The sequence below is a fragment of the Orycteropus afer genome, unplaced genomic scaffold (genome assembly GCF_000298275.1).
Source record: "Orycteropus afer afer isolate SDZICR_OR568_19922 unplaced genomic scaffold, OryAfe1.0 scaffold00144, whole genome shotgun sequence".
Classification (NCBI taxonomy): Eukaryota; Metazoa; Chordata; class Mammalia; order Tubulidentata; family Orycteropodidae; genus Orycteropus; species Orycteropus afer.
Window position 1 is genome coordinate 41,667 of NW_006921731.1, and position 27,141 is coordinate 68,807.

Sequence of the window (27,141 nt, forward strand, 5' to 3'; positions counted from 1 at the left end):
CAGGGGTCCACGATTATCTTCTGTGTCTGTGTTAATTGGTTTCCCTTTTCTTTGTTGAAGAGGGTCTGTGCAATCCTTCTGCCTAGTCTGCCATCTTGCCGGAACTCTGTGTTTCAATTCTTGATATGTGTATGCACATTCTACCAACACTCTCTACCTTCAGCTAACTGGTATGTAGGCCAGGACTGAAAGCAAAAGGAACTATGGGTTGCCTGCCTCATCTTTTCTTTCCTTCTATGCCATCATTTTCAAAGTGGTTGGCTAATCAAAGGAAGTAAGGTGAGTAAGAAAGGGTATGGTAGGGTTCCTTGCTTGTTGGTGCTTTCTAGAAAGCCATTGTCTTCTTTCTGAGTTCAAAGCAAGTTCAGATTCAAAGGGAAAGGGTAACTTCTTGGAGCTGCTGGCATGCTTTTCCACTCTCTGCCACCCCAACCTCCCTTCCCTATACCTTATTCAATTGCAGACATAACACACCATAATAGAATGCTGTGCCTATTTAAAAAAAAAAAAAAAAAAAGTTGCCATTAAGTTGATCCCTGCTCATGGTGATTCCATGTGTGTCAGAATAGAACTGTGCTCCACAGGGTCTTTGATGACTGATTTTTTGGAGATAGATTACCAGGCCTTTCTTCCAAGGTACCTCCGAATGGACTGAAACCTTTCAGCTAGCAGCCAAGTGTGTTAACTGTTTACACCACACAGGGTCTACGCTCTGCTCATGAAGCATCATAAATGCTATATGCAAAAGGGGATCCCCAAAACTGCAGTGGGCACATATAACACTTATGTCTTCTCTGCTCACACACATGCTCCATTTTCTTACCAAACTTCATTTACAAAACACAAGATTAAAAGATAAAATTTTCAAGAATTTCAAGATGGTGACACAGAGCATGAAATCAAGCACAGGACCCTTCTAAGCACAGGGCCCTGTGTGACTGCACAGGTTACACACCTGAAGCCTGAGTCCCCCCCGCTCCCCAGCTTCTCTAGCAGTCCTGGTCAGGCAGCCAGATGTGCCCAGTATATTGAGTCCCACATTCTGCGAGCTCTAGTTTATCCACCAGCACCAGTGCTTCAAGAGGGTGGATTAATGTCTTTGCTCTGATCCTCCAGATTCCCCTTTGGGACCCTACCTTCCCATATTCTCTCACAATGGTATAAGATCTTATCCCTATAAAAATAAATCTCTTATTCTAGAACACTCACAGTGGTCAGCTTCTCAGATTAAACCATGATTGACACAGAGAGAGTTAAAACAAACATGGCAATATGTCAAGAATTGGTGGATCTGGGTGAAGGATATGCAAGTGTCCAAAGAACATTCCTACAACTTCTCTGTAAAGTTCAAATTTTTCTAAATAAGATATTTTAAAAATTAATATTTTGAGGACTGCTTGAATTACATGAGTGTTGTTAACTAAATGTGTTCCTTTTCTCTTAGTTTTAGACCTTTAGCTGTTCACTTTTTTTTTTTTTTTTTAAGCACAGTGAAAGCAATCAGCCAACTTCACCTTCCTTATGTGGCCCAAGGGAGCTCTCTGGTGGCATAGTGCCTAAGGCATTTGACTGCTAACCAGAAGGTTGGCAGTTCAAACCCACCAGTCACTCCTTGGAAGGAAGGTTGGGCAATCTACTTCCGTAGTGATACCACCTTGGAAACTCAAGGAGGGGTCGCTATGAGTTGGATCCGACTCAACAGCAGTGAGTTAGTTAGTTACTATGTAGCCCAAAGAGACATGGTGGTGCAATAGTTAAACACTTAGTAGCTAACCGTAAGGCTGGCTGTTCAAACCCACCAGCCACTCTGTGGGAGAAAGATGTGACAGTCTGCTTCTGTAAATATTTACAGCCTTACCCTATGGAGCAATTCTACACTGTCCTACAGGATAGCTATGAGTTGGAATCAACCCTACGGCAGTGGGTTTGGGTTTTATGTAGCTCATGAGGGGCAGTGGTGGTTCAGGGTTGAATTCTCAACTCCTGTGTGGAAGACTGGTTCAATTCCTGGTCAATACAGCTCATGAACAGCCACCACCCATCTGTCAGCGGAGGCTTGCATGCTGCTATGATGTGAACAGGTTTCAATAGAGCTGCCAGACTAAGAGAAGAGTAGGAAGAAAAGCCTGATGATTTACTTCTGAAAATCAGCCAGTGATAACCCTATGGAGCACAACAGTCCAATCCAGATGTATATGAGGTCTTCATGACTCAGGAGCTAACTGCACAACAGCCAGCAACAACAATAATGTGCAGCTCAGTCATTTTTGACCTATTCATTCCCAAGATTTTGGGAAACTCAGCCTATCTTGGTAGATCTTTGAGCCCAAAGCTCTCTCTTCCTGTTAGGAAAAAAAAAAAAAAAAAGTGGATGTTTTGTTGTTCTGATGAAACAGACCAATGTGTCCCCTCTCCAAAGAACTGAAAGTCTTAAACTGTATATCATAGAATCTTTATTATTTTTGCTCTAAATTCTTAGAAACTTACATAACACCCGTGCTCTAGTTATGACACCATTTATAGACATTTAAATTGCATCTTCATTTATAAATATTTTACATTTGGTCCATAGAACAGATAATTTTACTAAATAATGCTGTAATTTTTAAAACAAGCTCTGTATATAGTTTGAATATGTATATATTACATATATATTTTTATATAGAGATAAATTTACTTGGTGTTCTGAGAATAAATCCTTATTGCAAAAAAAAAAAAAAAAAGCATATATGATAATACAATATCTTTCCCCCCGCCCAGGGCAAATACTAAAAAAGATACACATATTCACAGTTCTCACAGTAATTGAACAACAGTTAATATTGTGCTGTAGAAGGTAAGTTTGGGTTGAAATCAGTTAAGGGATTTCTTGCCAAACATCTCACTTAGAATTGCTTACAAACATGAGATACACTGTGTTTGTCTTAGAACAACTTCGTCTCAGTTTCACATTGAAGAACAAAGAAAAAGAAGTTTTCCTGCCCTTCTTCTAAAGGAATTCACATACGTAATGGGGGCAGACCATGGGGCACAGTGAAGGTCTTCTTTTCATTCTAAACCCTATGATTTTACAAGTCTGCATTTTGATAAAGGATCCACCAGATGGCATTTGGGGTGCCTTAGCAATGAGAATATTTTACAGATGACCTCAGGAAAAGGTTTAGGTTTCCTACACAATATCAAAGGAGACCCTATGTGCCACGCTTGAGAATAAATGTGCGTGTATGTGCATTTCTATATGTATACATGTACTGTTTTTTTTTTTCTTCTCTACAATAATGTGCTTAATATTCTGAGGATAATACCTTATTGCAAGAACTGGTATGCTGGTTCTCATCCTTTTGGATGAGAATGACAAGAGATTTAAAAAACCCACAGTCACAGTTATTTACCATAGTTATTAAGGATTAGTCATAAAACACAGTTTGTGAGCAAACTAGCTAAGGAGCTACGGGGCACAACATACAATTTGCTACATGGGAACCCATCCTCCTGGCAAATGGGAAATGCTGAGTTCCTGGAGCTTGCATGAACTGCCTTCACTTGATTTGCTGCCATCACTACCTCCACGGAGCCCAGTTCTGGAAAGGAACAAACACTGCTCCCCAGTGAAGCAGTTTTAATCTCGGAAGCACTTTGGGATGGGAGGTCTCTGGATTAACACTAGCTCCTCAGGTTGTGGGCTGGGTTGATTTTAGTGGCAGTGAGGAGGAGATTTCTGCTGAGGAATTTCAGGGAAGGTATGGAGGCAGCAGCTTGAAACAGGGTGGTGGTAAGGGAAATAGTTAAAGGAGACAAAAGATAATTGGCTCTGTCTCAACTTTTGGATAGACCTTTCAACTTGGTTTCCTCTGCAGCTGTTTTGTGCTCTGTAAAACTGGACTGCTTAAGAGAAAGTGGAGGCCCTGATTAGGAAGCCTCCAGCTGAATCTTAGGCCCCCTAGGATGGCAATAAAAACATCAATTGTGCTTATGGCCATTTTCCAGCGTGCAAGACCCCTCAGGAATGATTGCTGTTGGGCCAGTTCCAATTAGTCTGGCCCGGTGAGGCACCTACAGGGAAGCTTAGCTGCAGCGATGCCGGCTCAGTTAGGTGGCAGGGAAAGAACGAAGCTGTGCAGATTGCTTGGGAGGCAGACCTGGGAATAAGGACTGACGTCTTTTGGGGGTTGTTGTGTTGAGCTGCCTTGGGAAGGATAAACCCCAAAAGTAAAAGTAAGAGTTATGCTGACTCCCTGTTACTTAGAGTGAGCTCTCCCTGGAAATGCCCATTGTACAAAATGCCCTTTTTATGGGTATGAAGCAGCGTTCTGACAGGACCCAACTCCTGCAAAGTCCGAGATAACAGTCAAGGGTTTCAGTATTAAGAGAACAGTCAGGAATATGACTAAAAATCAGGAGTGAAGACCGCATTGCGGCACTCGCTGGTGGAATGGAAATGACCTATCATGGCAGTTACACACTCAGACTTCTGGATGCTTCTGGGGCCTGGATTTAAAAGGTTACCAGCCAGCAGGCTGCCGAAGTCACCAGAATCTTTGCCCACTGTGGGGCCCACCCAGGGGCTTGACGGTCCCCCACCTCCCCTCTCTGCATGGTGATGGTGTCTGGATTTGCCACTTGAGGTAGGTTGAGATAGATGGTATCTTCAGACATCAAGTGGTTGTCCTGCTCAGCCAGATGGGGGTTGGTGAGAGTGTCAGGTCCACATGACCCCACACCCCTAGATGTAAGCCTCTTTGCTGGCTGAGCCACTGGCCTGGGGCTGCTCTGGACCATTCTCAGGGCGCATGATGTCTTCACTGGGCTGGATCATGACCTGGATGCGCTATGGGCATGTGGGAGAAAAATTCGGGCTGGAAAAGTGAGAACTGGCAGTTCTGTCCTTCAAGGTCAACCTGTCTGCTTTGCCTTCACATGACACCAGGACTCTGGCCACATCTCCACACCCTCCACTCTCCCTCCCAGTCCATGCTACATCTCCTCTCTGATTACTGCAGAATAACTGCCCCACCCTTGCTTCCATTCTTGCCATTCACCCCTTCTTCTACTCTCAATGCAGCAGCTCTGTTAAAACCAACATCAGATCATGTCCTTCTACTTCTTAGGACCCAACAATGGCTCCCATTTTCACCAGTTATAAATATCAAAGTCCTACTAGGCCCTACATGATCTGGCCCCGTCACCTGTCAGAACTCAATGTCCTCCTTCCCTCCACTTCACTCTACTACAGCTACACTGGCCTCCACATTGCTCCTCAAATACACCAGGCATGCTCCTGCCTCTGGGCTTTTGCATTTGTTGGGCCCTCAGCCTGCCACATCCTTCCTTCAGATAGTTACATACCTCACTCTCTACTTTCTTCTGTCTTTGTTCAAATGTTACTTTCTCAGTTAGGCCCCACCTTGCCCCCTAAACCTTCTTCCTGCTTTATTTTCTCCATCTAATGTTTTTATTTTGTTAATTGTTGATCTTTCTCTACTAGAACGTAAATTTCATGAAGGTGGGCTTTTTGCCTAGTGTGTTCATGACCGTGTCCCCAGCAAACAACACACAAAGTACGTACTCAATCCATATTTACTGAATGGATGAGAACATTCAATATATATACATCCTTTGCTTCCTGCCTCATCAGATAATGTGCTGTCCTCAAATATGTCTGCCCTTTCCCACCAACCTTTGCACAGGTTGTGTGCTCTTCTACAAAGCTTCCATCCCCAGCCACTCTAAGACCTGACTGCCTTTTGAGGCTCAGCAGCAGATCTTGGAAAACAGAAAGCTTTAGGCCTGGAGTTGGAAGAGAGGGTTACTAGCTCTCTGTAAATAACTTTCTGTGTGAATTGGGAAAGCAGCTTCCCTTCCACCCGTGAAGGAAGCCACAGGTTCAACACACACCCACAGCCCACCTTTCCCATGCAACAGACACTAGAGCTCCCGCTGCTGACTCTGCGTAGGTCTGTCAGATACATCTTGGTGGGAAATAAGGTGGAGAAGCACAGATATGGGCCTTCCTCAGTGAAATCTTCTCAGCCTACACTTCCCCAATAGTCCTCTTTTACTTGGGTACCTCCAGCACTAATTTATTTCATTCAAGACTTGAGTGCAATTAACAACAAGCCAATGTGGCACTCTGGCAGCATAGTGCCCAAGGCACTTGACTGCTAACCAGAAGGCTGGTGGTTCAAACCCACCAGCCACTCCTCAGAAGGAAGATGGGGCAATCTACTTCTATAGTGATACTACCCCAAAAACCCAAGGTGGGGTCACTATGAGATGGGTCTGACTCGATATCACATAACAACAACAACAACAATGTGGACTTAGCATGTGTTTGGAGGGCCCATGCTGGGGCAGGCTTTGCCTTTCCTGTGAGCAAGGCCATTCTTCTCTTTTTCAGGGCCGCAAATGAGATCTAGAGTAAATTCTCTACAATCTGATCCCGATAAACCTTCTGCTTAAAATCTTTCAGTGGTTCCCCATTGTCCTCAGGAACATTCTTATTCTGATTTTCAAAGATCTTCAGGATCTGAATTGAGCTTCTAACATTCCTAACCTCATCTCTTATCACTCCTACACCCTCCTCACTCTCACCTCCAGCCACGTTCATCTCCCCTCAGTTCACCAAATGCAGTTTATACCTCTGGACCTTTGCACACGATCTTCTTTCTTCCAGGAACATTCCTTCTGCTTCCACATTTAACTCTGGTCCATCCTCAGATCTTTCCTTAGCTATCTCTTCCTCTAGGAAGCCTTCTCAATGTCTCCTAACCCAGATAGGGCTGAAGGCTCCTTTTACTGGCTTCCATAGCGCTCTAGCTTACCCCCATTATGACACCTCTAACATTCTATTGTTATTCGATATCGATTTGTCTGTTACCTCAACTAGACTGTGACCTCCAAGAGTGAGCATAGGAGCTGTGCCCAGCACAGTGAGGAAGAAGCCTAGCAATGTGAATGACAGAAAGCTCTGGAGGATGGAAGAGGGACTTACCTGTTTCAGGGATCCCTTTAAGGTGAGGAACATGTAAGCCATGTACCCAGGGATGAGGACCATGGAAGACAAGGCCATGAGCCATCCCACACCCTGGCCCCACTTGGGGAAAACATAGCTTCCCATGGTGAGAGGAGTCATCTGCACAGCACTGAAAATGAACACACCCTGTGGGATAGAAGAGAGGAAATGGAAATGGGGTTGAGGGGTAGTCAGTCACCAGACTGGACAACCAAGGCACCTCCATGAAATCCTGAAGCCAAGAGGCCCAATGTCTTCCAAGGCTGACCTCAAGGATGACTCTCACAAGGGCCCATTCTCTTGGGGAATTCCTCACCCAAGGCTATTGCTAGTACATGGGGTGTCTTTGTGCATAAGAGAAAAAGACGCCCCTGTGGGAGGACCAATAGAAAAGGACACTCCTCCTGACAGGATGAACAGAAATGGGCAACCCCTCTGGGATGTCCAATAGAAAAAAATGCCCCTTGTGAGAGGATGAATGAAAAACATACCCCCTCCTGGAGGACCACTAGGGAAAGATGCCCCCTGTGAGAGGACCAATAGAAAAAGATGGCCCCCATGAGAGGACCAATAGAAAAGGATATCCCCTTTGAGAGGACCAATAGAAAAAAACCACCCCCCTTGGATGACCTATAGAAAAGGGCACCCCTTATGAGAAGACCAATAGAACAAGGTGCCCGATGTGGGAGAACCAAGAGAAAGGGGCACCCCTTCTTGGATGACCAATAGAAAAGGGTACATCCTCCAGGAGTACTGATAGAAAAAGATGTCCTCTCTTGGAGGACCAGTAGAAAAGGTACCCCCTCTGAGAGGACCAACAGAAAAAGATGCCCCCTGTGGGATGGCCAATAGAAAAAGATACCCCCTTCAGGAGGACCAACAGAAAAAGATGCCCCCTGTTGGAGGACCAATAGAAAAGGGCACCCATCTGGGAAGAACAATAGAAAAAGGTACCTTCTCTGGAAAGACCAATAGCAAAAGGTTATTCCTCCAAGTTAACCAGCTTCACAAACAGAACAAGGGTTGGATGTCAACCCCACTCCCCCATGGGCTGGATGCCCCTATGCAGGGCACAATATTTGCAGTAGCGAAGCCTCCACTGAAGGGACCTTGGGTGGCCTGCTTCCAGGACTGCCCATGTCTCAGCTCCCACTTGTGGGAGGGAATGAGGGACACTGAGAATGAGATGCCTCAAAGTGAGACTAGGCATACCTGGTTTGAATTCTAGCTTTGTCACTCACCAGCTAGGTGATGCTAGCTGGGCGAGCTCCAGTTTCCTCTGCAGTGAAGTAGGGACAACAATGCTTAGTTTTTGGGGTTTGTAAGGATAATGCAATATGTCTGGTACCATCCAGGGCACAGAGTAGATGCTCAACAAATGGCAGAGTGTAGTATTACTAGAGAACAGGGGGGCTCTGGTACTTCTTCCACCTGCCTTTGCCTTCAGAACTTTCTCCCTGGACCTGAGTCACCCCAGGGCCTGGTGTAGCCTCATCCTAAGAGGGCCTTGCCCTTACCGCCACAATGATTGGGGTGAAGAAGGACCAGCAGAGTTTCCACCAGATGCAGGGCCTGGAGCCAACCATCTCTTGGATGTTGTCATAGAATCGGTTGACACCTGTGACATTCAGAATGAGAGCAGGAAGGATGGCTGAGTTGTGGAGACTACATTTTCAAAACTCAGATCTGCTACTTTCTTGAAGTATGACCATGGGCAAGTCAGCTAACCTCTATGAGCCTCAATTTCTTTATAACCTGTGACTAATATTCACATTAACTAAGTATTCAATAACCAAATCCCCACAGCAAGGGGATTATGTAGGAAAGCAAGTTACCTTAATGTGCAACTACCTACCACTCACAAAATGTGTTCCCACTCAAATGTCCCTCTCCACTCAACATTGTTCCCAGCCATTCCTTCAAAGACTTTGTTGGGGAGGGACACTTTTTCTTTACTGATCTGATGCTATGAACAACTGTAGTAGCTTGCAAAGAAGAACTGAAAACCTTGGAGAAAATGTAGGATTTTTATGACGTTCATGAGAGTGACTTTGGGGAACTGCTTGAAAACCCACCAGTCAGAGAGTGAAGAAGGGAAAATTCTCAAGGACGGTGAGATAGCAGGTGCATCAAAGAGGATACATTGAATATCAAGGACTGACAGAGGCCCTAGAGAAAATTTATTTCAAAATATGGTCTGACTGTGACATTCAAAAATTCAGTGAAGACTCTCTTTTTACTATTTTACAGTTTTGTTGAAAAACATGGCACAAAATCAATAAAATTAATGTTTCCTTGATTCTTTGTTCTAAGACAGGATATCCTTCTAATTATAGCTTAAATATCTATTAAATGTTGTTATTAAGTGCCATTGAGTTGATTTTCAACTCACAGTAACTGTATGGGACAGAGTAGAACTGCCTCATAAGGTTTTCTGAGCTGTAATCTTTATGGGATTGGATCCCCAAGTCTTTCTCCTATGGAGCCTTTGTGGGTTCAAACTGCCAAACTTTCAGTTAGCAGCCAAGCACTTAGCCATTGTTAAATACATAACTTTAAACATTTAAAGATCGTTTGGGCATCATTTGTCTAGATAAAACCTCAACAAACCTTTTTTGAAATTTTGCTTCCCATTGTTAGTGAATCTATTTAACAAGCTTTTTATGGTATCTTCTAAACATGGAAACCTCTTGTGCCAATCTCATTGAATTGTGAGGGCTGAATAATATGTGGAAGAGGCTGGCAATCAAGTTATATTTCTTGAATGATGATGGAAGGGTGGATGGGTGGGTGGAAAGAATGAATAAGAGAGAAGAGACTGGTGCTCACCGTAAAACCAGGAAATGGAGACACATTCAAAGAACACGAGGAACAGCAGGCTCATGCCACTCGCAGAGTAGTAATCAAAAAGTTTGAAGACATAGATGCCCCCCTGCAAGAGAAAAGGTGGTGAGAGAAGGTCCCTTCCCCCCGGGGTCCAGTGCATTCAGTTCACAGTCAACATGGGCTTTGGAGTCTCACGAAATTGGGATTAGACTACATTGCAGCAAGAAGGCTTGAGGTTAGATTAGAAGAATCATGCAGGACTTTGTTACCGTTAGAGGCTTTTACTCTCTAGGGGTTGAGAAGAAAACATCTGTGTGGAAGAGACTCCCCATTTCTGATAAGGCTGGAGGGCAGACAGAGGAGTTGATGGCGGCTAAACTCTTATCCCTAGATATGGCCATCAGAGCTATCTTTCCACAACATAAATCAGTCATGAATCTCTCTTGCTCAAAACTTTTGAATGTCTTAAATAAAACAATAATACAATTTATTGATGAAGAGATGATAGATAGACAGGCAAACAGACAGATAGATAATAAAATCCAAATGCCTTGGCTTGCAAGGTCCTGTATGAACCAATTCTTCATCCCCTGTCCACTTCCTTGCTCCCTCTACACAGCCACACTGCCCTCTTTTCTCCTCCTCACACTGACCACTTCCATCGCACCTGCTGTGCTTTCTTCCCAGACCTTTCCCCTAACTGGCTCTTCCTCATCATTTGAGTATCAGAGCACTGTCACCTCCTCCGACAGACTTCCAGGATTACCCTTTCTAAAGTCATGTCCCTCCTGCTCCAACCAGGCATTCTCTATCCCACTGTCCTCTTTTCTTCATGGTACTTAACACTCTCTGAAATGATCTAATTTGTATATTAGTCTTGTCCACCAATAGGTAAGCTGTGAGAAAACAGATACCATGTCTGTCAATGCTGATTGCTGAATTTCTAGTATCCAGCATCATGCCATGCATAGTAGGTGTTCAGTAATTACTTATTGAATGAATTAATGAATTAATGAATGTTCAATAACTCTAAATCAGAACTGTATTTGGACCTGGGCTGGTTTTGTGGATCATAAATCAGACCTACAAAGCTGAGCTCATGGCATCTTAGTCATTTACATTTGTTGTACAATCCATAAGTTATTTCTCTCTCTTCTGACTGGACTAGGAAACCTTTGAATGCAGAAACCATTTCTTATCTATCAGTATATCCTCAGGGCCTGGCGATCACGAATATTGATAGTAAAAGCAAAGTGGGAATAAAAGGTATAGACAGTGCCAACATCCAAGTCCCAACTTCAATGTGACTCCCTGGGTAATTCTGAGACTTTCACATCTCAGTTCCTGCATTCCTTCTTCCAGGAAGCACTCCCTGATGCCTCAGGCTGACTTAGGTGCTACATTCCCTACCTCTGAACTACAATTTTAGCTCAATGTCTGTGCCTCCTGCCAGCCTGGGACCCTGTCTGTTTCACTGCTGCATACCTAGGCCTTGATAGGACAGAGCTAGGGAAAAAAAGATCTAGAGATTGCCCCAGGGCAATATCAGGGGTGTACCAGGTGCTGACTGTGCTTACCTGGGTGATGTTAGAGAGGCCAATCAGGTAGGAGATGACACAGACAGCAGCAATGAAGAGCTCCCTACGGTTGCGAAGGAGCCTGGGGTATTCGTCCACCAGGGCTGTGATGAAGCCCTCCACAGTGCAGAACTTCAGGGGTGAAAAGAGATCAAGAATTGGAACAGCTCCAAGCCCTACCCCACCCAAAACATGTCCCTCCAGGGGAAGATAGAAGAGATCTGGCAGTGTGTGGACAGCAGGGGTAAGAGAACCCCAAGATCCATGCCTAATGCTGCCTCTGACTTGGCTGTGACCTCAAAAAAGACCCTTTTCCTCTGTACATAAGTTTTCTCATCTGGAAATGGGGACTGTGGCTGAGCTATTATTCTCTGAAATTTCATGTGGTGTAACATTCTAATGGTCTGAAACATTTGGCCATCTTAGGGGCCTAAGCCAGAAAAAAACCAAACTCACTGCCATTGAGTCATATCCAACTCATGGCGACCTCTCCTTGGGTTTCCGAGGAGGTATCCTACAGAAGTAGATTGCCCAATCTTCCTTCCAAGGAGTGGCTGGTGGGTTTGAACTGCCAGGCTTCTGGTTAGCAGTCAAATGCCTTAGGCACTATGCCACCAGAGTTCCCTAAGGCCTCTTCAATCTGCTAGCTCCCAGACAGAGGAGGCTGAGGGGAGGGCTCCCTCAGGTATCAGGCAGGGTCCTCACCTGGCTGTCAATGCCCAACATCAGCAGCATGGAGAAGAAGAGGATGGCCCAGAGGGGTGAGATGGGCAACTGGGTCACTGCCTCTGGGTACGCCAGGAACGCTAGTCCAGGACCTGTGGAGGAAAGGGCAAAAAAGGAGCATTTTGAGCACCTACATCCTACCACCCACTCTCTAAGTTTTAGTTCATTTAATTTGCAGAATAAAATTTTGGGGAAAGGTTTGTCAGTCCCCCTTTCTAGATGAGGAAACAGACTTAGGGAAGATAGGATGGAGGGTGTGGGTCCAGAGGCAGGAAGATCAGGGAGGAACAGTAGCCATCATCCAATAAGGGACTAGGGAGGCCTGGCCAGGATGCTGGCAGTGGGTGTGCAGAGAAGTGACCAGATGGAGAGATAGTCAGGAGGTAGCATGGGCAGGTCCTGGGGTTGGCTGGCCTGTAGGATGCAAGTAAAGGAAGAGTCCAGGGCAACAATGAGGTTTCTGGCCTGGGCACTGGGTGGGGGAACCTGTGACTGCAATGAGAGCACAAGAGGAGAAGACTTGAGGAGGTCTTCTGTGGACAAGTGTGTTTGAGGTATCTGCAGGAGGGGTCCAAGTGTTCTGGAGAAACCTTGGAAGAAGGAAAGGGTCTAGCTCTGGAAAAGGGGTGATTGGGGGATTTCAGAAGGAACTCTGGTGGTGTAGTGGATAAGACATTTGGCTGCTAACCAGAAGGTCAGTGGTTCAGACCTACCAGCTGCTCCACAGGAGGAAGATGAGGCAATCTACTTCCACAAAGATTTATAGCCCTGGACACCCAATGGGGGTTGCTGAGTCAGAATCAAATCGCAGTTGGTTTGGTTCTTTCTGGTTTAGGGGATTTCAGAGAAGTGAGATATGGGCCTCCCTTGTAAGGTAAAGTTACAACCTCAGTGGAGAAAGTTCCTTTCCACACAACCAATTCTCTGTGGGGGAAGGAGACAAGTGGCATTACCTCCCTGAGCCTCAGCACCCTGCCATGTGCACAGACAGTCTGAGCCTCAGGGATGTGCTGTGTAGAGAGTGGGTCTGCCATATTTGCTGCTTTTCTGGCTGGGTAGTGAAGGGGGTGCAATTGCCAGGGGTTTTCCTAGGGCCTGTGGGCTATATGAGAGTATGGGAAACCTTTGCACACTAGGTGACCAAGTCTGAGTTGGACCAAAGCTTACACCACAGGGTTAAGACTGAGATTTCTCCTCAAAAAGTTAAGAATGTTGCTAGAGGTAGCAGCATGGATAGGAGGTTAAGAACCCAGGCCTAGGAGTTACACTTCATATCTGGATCAATGACTGTGTGCAGGTTACTTTGGGGAGCCTCAATTTCCTTATTTATGGTATGAGTGTAACAATAGCATCTACTCATAGTGCTGGGAATAGTCAGTGCTACAGTCTTTGTAAAATGCTGAAAGCATTGCCTACCATGTCACACCAAAACCAAACCCACTGCCATCGAGTCCTAAGGGTAAATACCTGTGTCATGGTGGTGATGATGACAACATAAATGCTAGCCCAGTTCATTCCCCCTCCCCAGGAGCCCTGGGCCCTATGGTGCAGTGCTGACCTGAGGCTGCCACATCAGCAATGGACCTCTTGGTGACATGCGCCATGAACCCCACGATGGAGAAAATGACAAATCCTGCAAACATGCTGGTGCACGAATTGATGCAGCAGACGATGATGGAGTCCCTGGAGGGAGCAACAGCAGGAGTCAGGGAGAGCAGCGGGGACTAGGCTACAGGGCAGGGGTGGCCCCAGAAAGGCATGCCTGAGAAGTAAGGCCAGAGGAAGGCAGAGCCAGGAGAATCAGGTCAAAGAAGGGGTAGAATCAGGAGTGACCAAGTGGGGTTGGCTCAGGGAAGCATTCAACTGAGAGGGCAAAGTGCCCAAAGGGGACAGAATAGAGGAGAAAAAACAGAGGAGGTGTGGTCAAGGGGTGTGGCCTCAAAAGGGCATGGCCAGGAGGCCAGGTGGTCTCTCCCACCTGTAGACATTGTTGTGGAAGGAGTTGTAGCTTCCAAGAGCAATCAGGGATCCGAGGCCCAGGCCATAGGAGAAGAAGATCTGGGTAGCTGCATCCAGCCACACCTGTGGACAGAATTTTCAAAAATAGTCTAAATAATAATCATAGCAATAAATCCCCAGGTCTGTTTACATGGACTAACCAGTTCTACCTGGTAGCGTAATGCCTAAGGCACTTGACTGCTAAGGAGAAGGCTGGCAGTTCAAACCCACCAGCTACTCCTCGGAAGGAAGATGGGGCAATCTACTGCCGTAGGGATACTGCCTTGGAAAACCAAGGAGGGGTCGCTATGAGTCAGGTCTGACTCAATGGCACATAACAACAACAACAACAAACAGTTCTACCTAGCAACAACCTCCGTTTATACAGGAAGAATGGCCTCAGGTAGTTGTCCTGAACCACAAAGCTGGTCGGGGGTAGCTCAGGAGTCAGCTTTGCTCTTACCCCTCCAGAACCCTCCAAGGCCCAGAGCCTGACAGGGCAGCTCACCTCAGAGTCCGACAGCTTGCGGAAGTTGGGTGTAATGTAGAAGAGGATGCCTTCCTTGGCCCCTGGCAGCGTCACTCCACGGAAGAACAGGATTATCAGCATGATGTAGGGATACGTGGCAGAGAAGTAGACCACCTGGGAGGAAAGTAGGTGATGGGGTCACCCCCTCCAAAATACCCTTATTTCTTCTTCCCCCACTTTACCACATCCATCCCTTATCACTCTGGGCTTAGTTCCAGGTCTCCTTTCTCCGGAAAGCCTACCTGGATTTCCCCAGCCTACTCTGATTGGCCACTTCTCTGAAGTCTCTAGTTGGAATCTGAACCAACCAGTTCAGCACCTGATTTTTCCTTTTCCCTTATTCCCTCCTATTTTTTTTTTTCTTTTTTAAAAATCTGTGCTAAATTATCCAAGTAATATATGTGGTGATAGAAAAAATTAAAAAGTAAATATGAATGCATACACACACAATTAAAATCCCATTCAGCCCAGAGAAAGTAAGTTACATGAGGGACAGAGGTTGTCTTTTTCACACTCCTCGTGCTTAGAACAGTCCATGGTACATAGTAGACGGCAAACGTTGGATGTTGGAGGAATAAGGTTCCTGGGTGGCACAAGCTGTTCATGATTGGCTGCTAACCTAATGGTTGGTGGTTCAAACCCACACATCAGCACTGCAGAACAAAGATCTATTTAGAACCCATCCAGCAGCTTCATGAAACAAAGGCCTGAGAACTGGGTCCCTAAAATTTATACCCAAGAAAATGCTATGGAGCAGTTCTACTCTGTAACACATGTGGTCACTATGAGTTAGAATTAACTCTGTGGCAAAGGGTCTGAGGCTTTTTTCAATTGTTGGATGAATAAATAAATGTTTGAATATTAACATTACTTCTTTTGAGACTTCCTTTGCATAGAGGACCACTTTTTTTTTTTTTTTTTTTACAAAATGAGGCTCAAATTATGTAATTTTGTTACTTTTCATTTTACATGCTTCAAGTTAAAAAACACACTATAATTTTTTGTTTGCTTTGTTTGTTAAACATTGCTCTACTGTGTCATTAAAAATATGATTTTTAATTATACAAAATAGTCCCTCAGAAGGCTCCATCTTTTTCCAGACATTCCCTATTGTTACCCATTTAGGGTACTTCCAATTTTATGTAAATCTAAATGATATTACATTGGACATTCTTGTACATAAATATTTATCCACAAAATTGTTATTCTGTTTTTGGGACAATTTTCCAGAAGTGAAATTTTTCAGCAAAAAGGAATAAACTTAAAAGCAGTTGATTGACACTGCCTAATTACTTTCCAAAATTTGGACTTCCTCTGGCATTACAGGTGGGGACCTTCACTGCACAGGTGCCAGCATTAAGTCTACTTATTTTTAGAAGTATTTTTTGCCAAACTGATTAGTAAAAGACTGCTTTAAATGCCTGACATTGCCTTTCTTTGCTCAGTATTATGAAGGAGAAATTTCCAGGTTCAATAACCTTAGTGTCACAGAGTTTAATGTGACCCAGCATGAATTGTTCTCTGGATTAGCTTCATCTCCCCCACTTGACTCTGAGTTTCCTTAGGATTAGGATATGCAGCCATGATTTCCAGAAGACTCACTGTACTTGGGATTAAGAAAAGGGAGTTTAAAGCCATCTGGGTCATCTACAAGTTATATGACTTTGAGTTAATTTCTTACCCTCTTTGAGCCTTGCTTTTTTTCATCTGGAAAATGGGAGCAATCATCTTTGCTACTCAGAAAGTTGTTCACATAAGGGCATACAATAAGTTTAATACAGGTCTTATATTATAAGTTTAATGCTGTGTCTTATATTTCCCTGTATCTTCCACGTTCAGCATGGACTGAGGTACCCAGTAGTTGCTCAATGAAAGTTTGCTGATAGATTGTATGACTCACTCAAAAGATGCAATGAGAGGGGCCCTACTCTGTCCCCAAGAAGTGATCAGTCTCCTAATGTAGCAGGAACTCTAGATAACACCCTAAAATGATTACAACAGATACCCTGTATTGCATGTCAACTATGTACCAGGCATATACTAAGCACTTTCATGGATTATCCCCTTTGATTTTCATAACAAACCCGTAAGGTAAACTTATTGTGTCCATTAGACAGACGAGAAGACTGAGGTTCAGAGAGTCAAGTGACTTGCTCAAGCACACACAGCTAGGAATTGGAGGACTGAGATTCAAATTCAGTTTTCTTTCTCTTCCAAATCTCTTACATTCTATACTCTCCTGCTTCTTAAAGTTGGGCTGGAAGATATCTATGCCCTCCTCCTGTCTTTCTAGTCCTAGGGACAGATCAGAGATGTTTTGACACCAGCCTCAGATCAAAGGACCTGGTGGGGGTGAAGTTTCTACCACCTTAGATAGGGCAGCTTTTCATTAGCTGTGCCCATGCCTAGTGTGGAATTCATTAAGGTTCTGTTTCCACTACCTCTTTTAGAACCTTGTATCAGCCCCCTGCTTCTAGCCATACTCATTTCAAATACCATCTCTGATGTAAGACCTCAGACAACACACCTGCTTTCTCTGAATTTTCTTTAAGGTCAGTGAGAGACTCAGCCAACTTCTGTCCCCAGACTCCTGGGGTGGTGCTTGAAAGGCAAAAGCCATGAGGACTGAAGCCAGTGTCCCTAAGTCTGATTTATGGGCTCCCCATGTGTCCCCAGACCAGACACCCAGCATAGCATTGCTCAACACTTGCCAATTATAAAAATAAAAACAACTCTGCTTGCTTTGTGTCAAGTGCTGTATAAAATTACCATCTCATTTGATTCTCATAATAAAACAGTAACTAAACTCACTGCCATCCAGTTGATTCTGACTCAAGCATAATCATCAGTCTGTTTTATATAGGAGAAAACTGAATATCGGGGAGGTGAAGTGCTTTGCCCAAGGTCACATAGACAGTGGCTGGTGAATAGGGATTTGGGCCTGGGGATGTTTTAATACAGTGTGAATATTTAACACTTAACCTATCCACCTCTGTTGTTCCTCAAAGGTTGGGATGTGAACTTTCTGAGTCTGCATTTTCAGCACGTAGGAAAGGCTTAGCACAAGAGTTGATACTCAGGGAAAGTTTGGTCAATGGTCCTTGAGCAAAATTTGTTCTCTATTTTGCTCTGTCAAGGAGCTCTGGTGGCATAGTGCCTAAGGCACTTGACTGCTAATAAGAAGTTCAAGTTCAAACCCACCAGCCACTCGGCAGAAGAAAAACTGGGAAATCTACTTCTGTAAAGATTTATCGCCTTGGATATCCAAAGGGGGTTGCTATGAGTCAGAATTGACTCGAGGGCAGTGAGATTGGTTGGAGTTTTTTTTTTTTTTTTTTTTTTGCTCTGTCAGGCCTGGTAGAATATTACAGAACTTACTATGAGCCCAGCACTATGATAAGTACCTAGCAAGCATTATTTCCTTTTATCTTTACAACCACCTGAGAGAGAGGTAATGTTATTATTCCCATTTTACAGGAAAGGAAACTCAGGCACAGTGTGATGTAAGGACCTGCTTAACTAAAAGTTGGATGGTGTGTGTGTGTGTGTGATGTAGAGTCCTTGCCCAGAGCAGAAATCCCTTTGTAAACCCCTCCCCCAACCAGTGTCTTCCCATCTCCTGTGTACACCCCTTACCTTTCCAGTCCAGCCAACACCCTTCCAGATACAGAAATACACAAGGATCCAGGCGATGGCCAGAGTGATGGCCAGTGGCCAGCGGATCTGACCCGGCTTATCCAACCCGTCTGTCATCTGATGCATGTTGCGCCTGGTTGAATGATGGAGGAAGGAAAGTCACTGGAGTTTGTGGGAGCTGGAGTGACCTGGAAATGCCCAAGACTTGGGCATGGACAATAATCCCCACTGTGGCTGTGCTAACTGTAATCACTGTGATTTCAAGAGATGGAGAGGGACTGTGGGACCCATTATACTAATCGGTAGAAAGTGCAATTTGGGTAAGAGATCAAAAAAGAGGACTTTCTTGGACAGAGTGGGAGAAAACTTAAGAACAAAATTCAAAATCATAAAAAAGACCAGACTTACTGGTCTAATAAAGACTGGAGGAACCCCCAAGACTGTGGCCCTTAGGCACCATTCAAACCTGGAACTACACCTACCTCAGCCAAACAATAGACAGGGTGATGAAGTAAACTAGAACACCCATAAAGCGTGTGCACCTCAGAACAATCAACCATACATTCAAGACCAAAAGGGCAGGATTTGCTCAAAAACAAAGTTCAGAAGGCAAGAAGGATGAACAAATGGAGATAGGGAACTCAGGAAGGAAGTGGGAGGAGTGCTGTTACATTGAGGGGATTATAATCAATGTCACAAAACTAAACGTGTATACGTTGTTGAATGGGAAACCAATTTGCTCTGTCAACTTTCACTCAAACCACAATAACTGTTAAAAAAAAAAAAAAAATAGACACAGACACATATACAGGGGAATAGACGCCATATGAGGACTGTCTACATGCCTAACAACCAAGGAAGGTGCAGGCTACCAATAAGGAAGGAATCCACATGGCTGAGACCCTGATTTTGACGTTTAGCCTCCAGGCTCTGAGAAAATAAAATTCTATTCCTTAAAGCAAAAAAAAAAAAGAAAAAGAACACACAAACAGGACCTGCCACTGCCTCTGTCCAGTCATCATTATGGCATTATTGCTCACCTGTAGTGCTGCAATCATTTCTTAGAGGACCACTGCCTTCGTCTCTGCTCTGGCCCCTCTATCCCCACACCAGCCCCCAGGGATTGTTCTAAATTGCAAATCTGATCATGTGCACCTCTGCTTAAAATCTACGGATAACTCCTTGTTGTTCTCAGAACGAAGCTCAGACACACAGGCTGACCTTCAGGATGTTCAAGAGCTGGCCCCTCTCGTCTCCCCTCTGACCACAGTCTCTACCCCCACAAACCCTCATCAGACTAAGCTACTTTCTATCCACTCATAGGTACCTGGCTTGCTCCTCTCACCTGCCTCCAAGCCTTCACATCTGCTCTGGTGTTGCAGTGGTTAAAGCCTGCGGCTGCTAACCAAAAGGCCAGTAGTTAAAACCTACCAGCTGTTCCATGGGAGCAAGATGAGGCCATCTGCTTCTATAAAGATTTACAGTCTTGGAATCCCTATAGGGCAGTTCTACTCTGTCTTATAGGATCACTATGAGTCAGAATCGAGTCAATGGCTGTGGGTTGGGTTGCTTTCTTCTGCCAACATCTGTCCTCCCTAAATTATATTTTGCCCTTAGATGCCACCTCCTTACCTGGGCTGGTCCAGGTGGGTCCTTGGGACTCCCACAGCTTCCTGTATCTTCCTCTTTAGCACCAATCACCTAGCATTACCACTGCCTATATATTTATTTAAGTTTATAGTAAGACTGGTACACAGTATGTGCTCAAGAGATGTTTACTGGACAAATGAATGAATGGAAAGCCTGATCATGTGAGGAGGCCATATGTGGGAGATGCTGAAGAGCAGGATCAGCCAGAATAGTATGGGATTCCCATTTATAAGGGAACAGCATATGTGCAGGGGTGTCTGTGTGTGTGTGGTGTGTATTGCATATGTGTGAGTATTTATTCCAAGTGACTCTGAGTTTATCAGCAGGTTGACAGGTTTTCAGGATGAATTGGGGGTTTGTTGGCCTCTGCTGGCAATGCTTCTTGGCCACCTGCGCTAGTTATTTTCCATTTCCCCCTCTAGGTCTCCGCTCCACCATGCTCTCCTTGCCCTGTGCCCCACAGGCTGACCTCTAGGGCTGAATCACTGCCTCCTTTGCCCTCTGGCTTCCAGTTGGGTTTGACCAATGGGAGGCACTGGCAGGAAATGGGAAGGCAAGAAGAGAGAGGCCAGAGTTATTTATACTCCCTGTTCCAGGGCTTTGTCTGTAGCTGGGCTTCTTTACTGAAGGCCACAGCTTTTATCTAGTGACTCCTTCTCTAGTGGTCCTAGCTGTTTCAGTGTTCCAGGACAGCTCCCTTCCCAGCCCCTCCAGGCCTGCAGGAGAAAACAGCATCACCATCCTTTATGGCTGCCTTAACTCTGCTCAAACATCTCCAACAGCCCCTTCATTAGACTCTTCCATTACTCATTCCTGTCCTGTCTTCTCCTGCTGGTCTCAGTGGATACATCCCCAGCCCAACCCACTCACGGTTGGGCCTCTACTCACTCCCAAAACTCCACCACGGCACTGGTCATATTGGTAGTGTTGACAATACTATAGTTGGAGAAACAGCGGTCTGTGTTCCAGGGGTTGTCACATTGCTTCCATGGCAGAGTCTGCAAGAACACAGCCACACAGATAAGCCCCACTGAGCCCTGGGGGCTGGCAACAGCAGTCTCAACACTCCCATTCACACACACAACCCCAGAGCCTTCTCAAAGCCAGTATCTACCTCCACTTCCCAACTGCTCAGGGAGGCAGGTAGTACTATGATCCTCATTTAATAGATCAGAGAGCTCAAGATCACACAGCTACTAAGTGTCAGAGTTGAGATTTGAACTCTGACCTCACTCCAAGAACCATGGTTTCAAGCTGCATCATATGGTCTCATGTGTCCTTCCTGGGGCTATTTCAGCTATGTGACCTTGAGTAAGAGACTCCAGCTCTCTGATCCTATTTCCTTACTTGTACAATGGTGACAACAGCAAACACGGTACATGTTCCTTGCCTCTAAGCACTGTACACATATTTATGTCTTCATCCTCACAAAAACCTCGTGTGGTATTGTTATGGATTAAATGTGTCTTCAAAAAGATAATTGAAGCCCTAACCCTTGTACCTGTGAATGTGACCTTGTATATAAGTAGGGTTTCTCTTTTGTTATCAGTTAAAATCAAATGAGGTCATACCAGGATAGGGTTAGTCCTACTCCTAATCCCTTCTGACTGGTATCTTATAAAAGAGGTGACAGATATGGAAACAGAGTCACACACAAGGGGAAGGCACTATGTCCAGATGCACCTACAAGCAGATAGGAACACCAAGGCCTGCCAACAGCCACTAAAAGCTAGGAGAGAGGCATGGGGCAGCTCCTCTCTCAGAGCCCTTAGAAGGAATCAACAAGGCTGAAACCCTGATTTGGATTTTTAGCTTCTAGAACTGTGAGACAATAAACTTTGCTTCTGTAAAGCCACTTATGGCACTCTGTGATGGCAGCTCTAGGAGACTAAGACAGGTGGGTTTAATTTTTGTTCCCATTTTATAAAGGTTGCACAGAGGCTCAGAAAGGTTATGGCTCTTTCCCAAGGCAACACAACTGGTGTGCAGTAGAGCTAGGATTCAAACCCAGGAGGTCTGGGTCCATATAAAATGGGACTAAAAATACCCTCTTAGAGGGTGTTGTGAAGATTAGATGTTAAACTCAGACACAGTGCCTGTCTCAGTGCCTACTAGGTACTCACATTACTGTGGCTATGACTGCTTTGGAGAGAGAAGGGCCACTATGCTCACCCTAGAGAAGCACCCAGCTCAGCAGAATGGCAGTCACTGTGGTTAGAAGGGGGTTTGAGTAGGTTCGTTTTGGAGAGTGTGGGCCAAAGGCAACTAACCATGGTGAAGGAATTATACAGGTAGTAGATGGCCCAGGAGATGATGACGATGTAGTAGATGTTCAGCCAGAAGGAGAGTACAGCAGCAGCAAGGCCCACACCTGGGAGGGGGGTAAACCATCATCAGTGTCATGACAATCACTGTCTGATTAGGTATCATTTTCATAAATTTCTTCAATGTCCATGACCTCACTGGACCTTGGAGACAGGCAATCTGGAAGACAAAGAAGCTGAGAGAGAGGTAGTGACTTGCCCAAGGTCACATCCATCTGACAATGGAGCCAGGATTGTGTCCGGGGCCCAACATAGTCTAGCTGAGGTAGGACTGAGGCTGGGACTGGCCCAGCAGTGTGGGGCTCAAGCACTCAAGTTCATTAACATGATCCTTCACGAGTCCATGGGAGAGCATTCCAGGAAAGATTCTAGGTGCAAGCAAAGAAAACTGATCCTAGCCCTTACTGGAAATGAGCTGACAAGACAGACTGATAGGGGCATGGGGGCCAATACTCTGGAATGGACCCCTCCTCCCACCTCCACCACCAACGCCTTAGTTTCTGGTCACCATCATCTGTCACTTGGCCCCTTGCAACAGCCTCCAGCCTGCACAGATGTAAACAAAAAGGCTCCCTATTTCCAGGGGTGCCAGAGGTGTTCAGAGGCCCATGGATCTGTGGCAGAAATGCCATCAGGATCCCAACGTACCTTCAAACCTGGGGGCTGGTGGACTTCCCCTCTAACCTGGGGGCCAGGAGGCTTCCCCTTGAACCTGGAGGTCAACAGGCTTCCCTCTGAACCTGTGTGCCCATGGACTTACCCTTGAACATGGGGGCCAGCTTCCACACCCCCAAGCCCCCAATGGATGTGTACTGGCCTAGGGAGCACTCCAGCAAGAAGAGTGGGACCCCCGCAAAGATGAGCGTCAAGAAGTAAGGGATCAGGAAGGCCCCTGGGGGGAGAAAAGAGATATTCATGGATGCAAGACTTTGGAGAAACCTTGTGGTTTCCGGGGTCCCATCAAGGATTTCCTTATATCCTGCCTCAAATCCAGCACTTAAAGCCAAACTGAGCCCCAAAGACAGGCTATGCACAAAATATGCCCCTGTATTTTAAGAAATGAGATGAATTTTTTAGAATCATTGAGGGCTACTCCCTTTTTACACTTGGGGTCACCATGAGTCAGAATCAATTCAACAGTAACAGGTTTGGTTTTTCTAATCACCCTTTGTAGGAATCCCTGGGTGGTGCAGTTGAGGCACTCACTGCTAACCAGAAGGCTGGAGGTTTGAACCCATACAGAAGCAACTCATAAGAAGGTTCTGGTGATCTACTGAAAAATCAGCCACTAGAAAACCCAGCAGAGCACAGTTCTACTCTGACACATAGGGTTGCCATGAACTTGGCATCAATGCCTTCACAACTGAGTCATTTCCCTTTGGAAATCTGGGAAAAGTGCAAAAAGAAGCAAGAAATGGGGCCTGATGCTCCATTTGGATGGGGGCTTTCCCTCTATGGTCACCCCCACCAAACGTCTAAGTGGGATATTCCTCTGTGGGGTCCAGAACCAGTTGAAGGTTGCCAGGCTGATACCTACCACCGCCATTTTTCCCACAGAGATAGGGGAACCTCCAGACGTTGCCCAGGCCAATGGCGTAGCCCACACAGGACATAAGGAAATCAAAGCGGCCCTTCCATGTGTCCCGGTCTGGAAGGTCTGCCGCCTTCTTCTGTACCTTGACCACCAGGGTTTTGGGCTTGTCATTGGCCACTGGGGCCTCGCTGACCTCGGTGGAGATCTGCCCATCAGCCACCTTGCTGCCATTGGTTGCCATGTCTCGGAGTCTGGACACAGGTGTCCTGGTGGATGGACGTGAGATGTCAGCCCCAGTCCACGTGGACAGCAGGTTTGTAGCTTAAGGTCACACTAGGAGAACAGAGAGCTGGGTTACAGGACCAGAAGGCAACAGAATCCTGGAATTGCCTTGGTTTTGCCCCAAAATGACAAAAAAAAAAAAAAACTCAAAAACTGAGGGCTCCAGAAGGGACCCTTTCTCCCACCACCCCCTACTCTTGGAGTAAGGAAGTTGCTTCTTGTTTCCAAAGACATAGTGTGAGGAGATGGTGTGTTGATCTCCTGGATGAGCCAGAACTCTGTCTGTGCTATTTGCCCTCTGTTATGCTCCTGTTCAGAGAAGAAACATGAGGCCATCAAACTTCCAAAGTTAAATATTAAGGGTTCCTCATCTTTGAATTTGAGTATGCAAATACATTCTTCATGCTCTGAGGCAATAAAAGTCATGGCCAGGGTAAGCAATAGAGGTGCTTTGCCTGAAGCTCAACTGGAAGGTGTCCTGGCTGCAGGTGGCAGATGAGCACTGACTCTGGTCAAATCTCCACTTTATCTTTTTTGAGCTGTGTTACTTTGTGCAAAATTCTTAACCTCTGTGCTCCACCCTCTACTTTGTTGCTGTTGTTGAAAATACATACATCAACACATACACCAATTCAACAATGTTTACATGTACAATTCAGTGACACTAATTACATTCTTTGAGTTGTGCAACCTCTATCACCCTCCTTTTCTGTGTTGTTCTTCCTTCATTAACATAAACCCACTGCCCCTACATTTCCTATTTAATCTTTCAAGTTGCTGTTGTCAGTTTGATCCCATAGAGATAACTTGTAAAAGAGCACAGTGCTTAAGGAAGACATTCTTTACTAGTTAAGCTAAACTATCACTGGGTTTAGAGGAGGCTCAGGGGGATATTTTTGGTTTACAATTTAATGATTATTTCAGGACAATAGTTTCAGGGATTCATCCAGACTCCATGGCTCCAAAACCTCTGGATTCCATGAGAATTTGAAATTCTGTTTTGCATTTTCCCCACTGAAGTCAGAATTCTTCTACAGAATCTGATCAAAATGTTCAGTAATGGTAGCTGGGCACCATCCTGTTCTTCTGTTCTCACGTTAAAGGAGGCAGTGGTTCATGAGCTATTGCTGCTTTTAAAATGAGGATAATAGTATTTGCCTTATTAGATTATGATGAATGGTAAGTGTGCCTGGTAAATGCGAAGTATGGTTGGTCCTTACTATTCATGCATTCTGTATTTGTGAATTGGCCTCCTCACTAAGTTCCCCCAAAACCAAAACTCATGGTGCTTTCACAGTCATTTGTGGATACGTGCAAAGTGGCAAAAAAACATAGTTTGCCTGATAATGCATGTTCTCAGCTGAGGTTGAATGATGTGACAGCCTGCCTTCTTGTTTTACCCACCTCTCGTATACAAACAAGTGTTCTTCTTGAGGTTTATTTAGTGCCACATTTTTTGGATGTTTGTGTTTTGCTGGTGGTTGTGATGTTTCAAATGGCCACCAAGTATAGTTCCAAAATGCTGTCTGGTGTTCCTAAGTGCAGGAAGGCACTGATGTGTGTAATGGAGAAAATACAGGTATGAGATGAACTTTATTCAGGTATGAGCTATATATAGTGTTGTTGGCTGTGAGTTTAATGTTAATAAATCGACAATGTATATTAAACAAGGGTTGTGAAACAGAAATACAGATGAAAGAAAGTTGTGTATCTGTCAGTTGATAGAAAGCCGTGGCCAGAGGCTCACAGGAATCTAACCCTGTATTTCTCCTGGAGCAATGGTTCAGTATTCACTAATTCAAAGTTCACAGCAACTTTATAGAACACAAATACTGTAAATAATGAGAATTATCTGTACCTGCTGATGTTTCATAGCACTTCCCAAGGCTGGCTGTTTCCCAGTCATTTGGGGAGTTTTTAAAGATACAAATTCCCAGTCCTTACCCCAAATGTGCTGCAACACAATCTCTAGGAGATGAGCTCTGAACCCCTATTTTTTAACAAACTCTGTGGGAGAGTCTTATCCCCACAGCCTAGCCATGCCTCCCAGTAGAGAAAGGATCATTGGCTTAGATAACTTCTTCTGTCCTTCTATAGCCCCAAGATGTCCTTTCTACACACTACCTCTTTAGTTCCAGAGGCAGTGTGTGGTAGAGGATAGTGCATAGCACTGGACTGAAACCAATCCTGGGTTCAAATCTTCAGTCAGCCCTTTATCAGCTGTGTAACCCTCAGTACTACTCTTGACTACCCTGAGCCTCAGTGTCTCTATTTATAAAATGAGGATAATCCTATCTGGCTTACAGAGTTGCAGCAAAAATTACACTCAATGTCTGTAATACTTATTATATCACTTAGAAAGAGAACACCATAAGTGGTTGTTATTTTTGTGGTTGATGTTACCTGATGATTTCCTGTGCTGGGTCAGCTCCAAAGAATATCCCTCTGCAACCACTGGGTGAAACCCTGCAAAGCAGAGAAGAGAGGAAGTAGGAACAATGAAGAGGCAGGTGGGGTAGATGGGGCAACCATGGGTGGAGAGGAGCCAGTGCAGGAAGTCTGCCAGCATCTATATATCTGTGGTGCATGTGCCCCATGCAGCTTCCCCGGCGGGTGACTGCAGTGAACCCATGCAGCATGACGTAGGCTTGAGGTGCTAGCAACATGCAGGAGCAAGGACCTGCCCTCAGGATGGCTATAGGGGTGAGCATGAGGGTGATGTGAGGAAGACATTCCATAATTATATCAATGGGAAAAGAGACAACAGAGAAGCTGCAGCTCCTCAGGGCTCCGCTGAAAGCCACAAATGTTGTCAGCATTTTCCTCCACCTACCATCCAAGCTTGCAGAAACAAAAACCCACTGCCAGTGAGTCAATTTGCAGAGATGTTGTTACAAAAAAACATGTAAGTGCATGGGAAAGAGTACTTCGTTTTGTTGAGTGAGAAAAGTAAGCTTCACAACAGTTTATTCAGTATAATCCTATTTTTGAAAAAAAAAGAAGAAGAAGAAGAAAACCACCAGAATCTGCTATTAAAAACAAACAAA

At 45.0% G+C, this 27,141-nt stretch overlaps 1 protein-coding gene across 1 annotated transcript; it reads right to left on the bottom strand.

Moving 5' to 3' along the window:
* Nucleotides 1-4,723: 4,723 nt before the first annotated feature.
* SLC6A1 (solute carrier family 6 member 1) lies at nt 4,724-24,053 on the bottom strand. The gene is made up of 14 exons (XM_007945810.1): nt 23,816-24,053; nt 23,039-23,170; nt 22,225-22,325; nt 20,843-20,952; nt 18,305-18,437; nt 14,648-14,782; nt 14,120-14,223; nt 13,700-13,824; nt 12,121-12,233; nt 11,416-11,547; nt 9,842-9,944; nt 8,530-8,630; nt 6,992-7,159; nt 4,724-4,828 (listed from the first exon to the last, which is right to left on the bottom strand). The coding sequence occupies exons 1-14, from the start codon at nt 24,051-24,053 to the stop codon at nt 4,724-4,726; spliced, it is 1,800 nt and encodes a 599-aa protein (XP_007944001.1).
* Between the last annotated feature and the right edge of the window lie 3,088 nt (nt 24,054-27,141).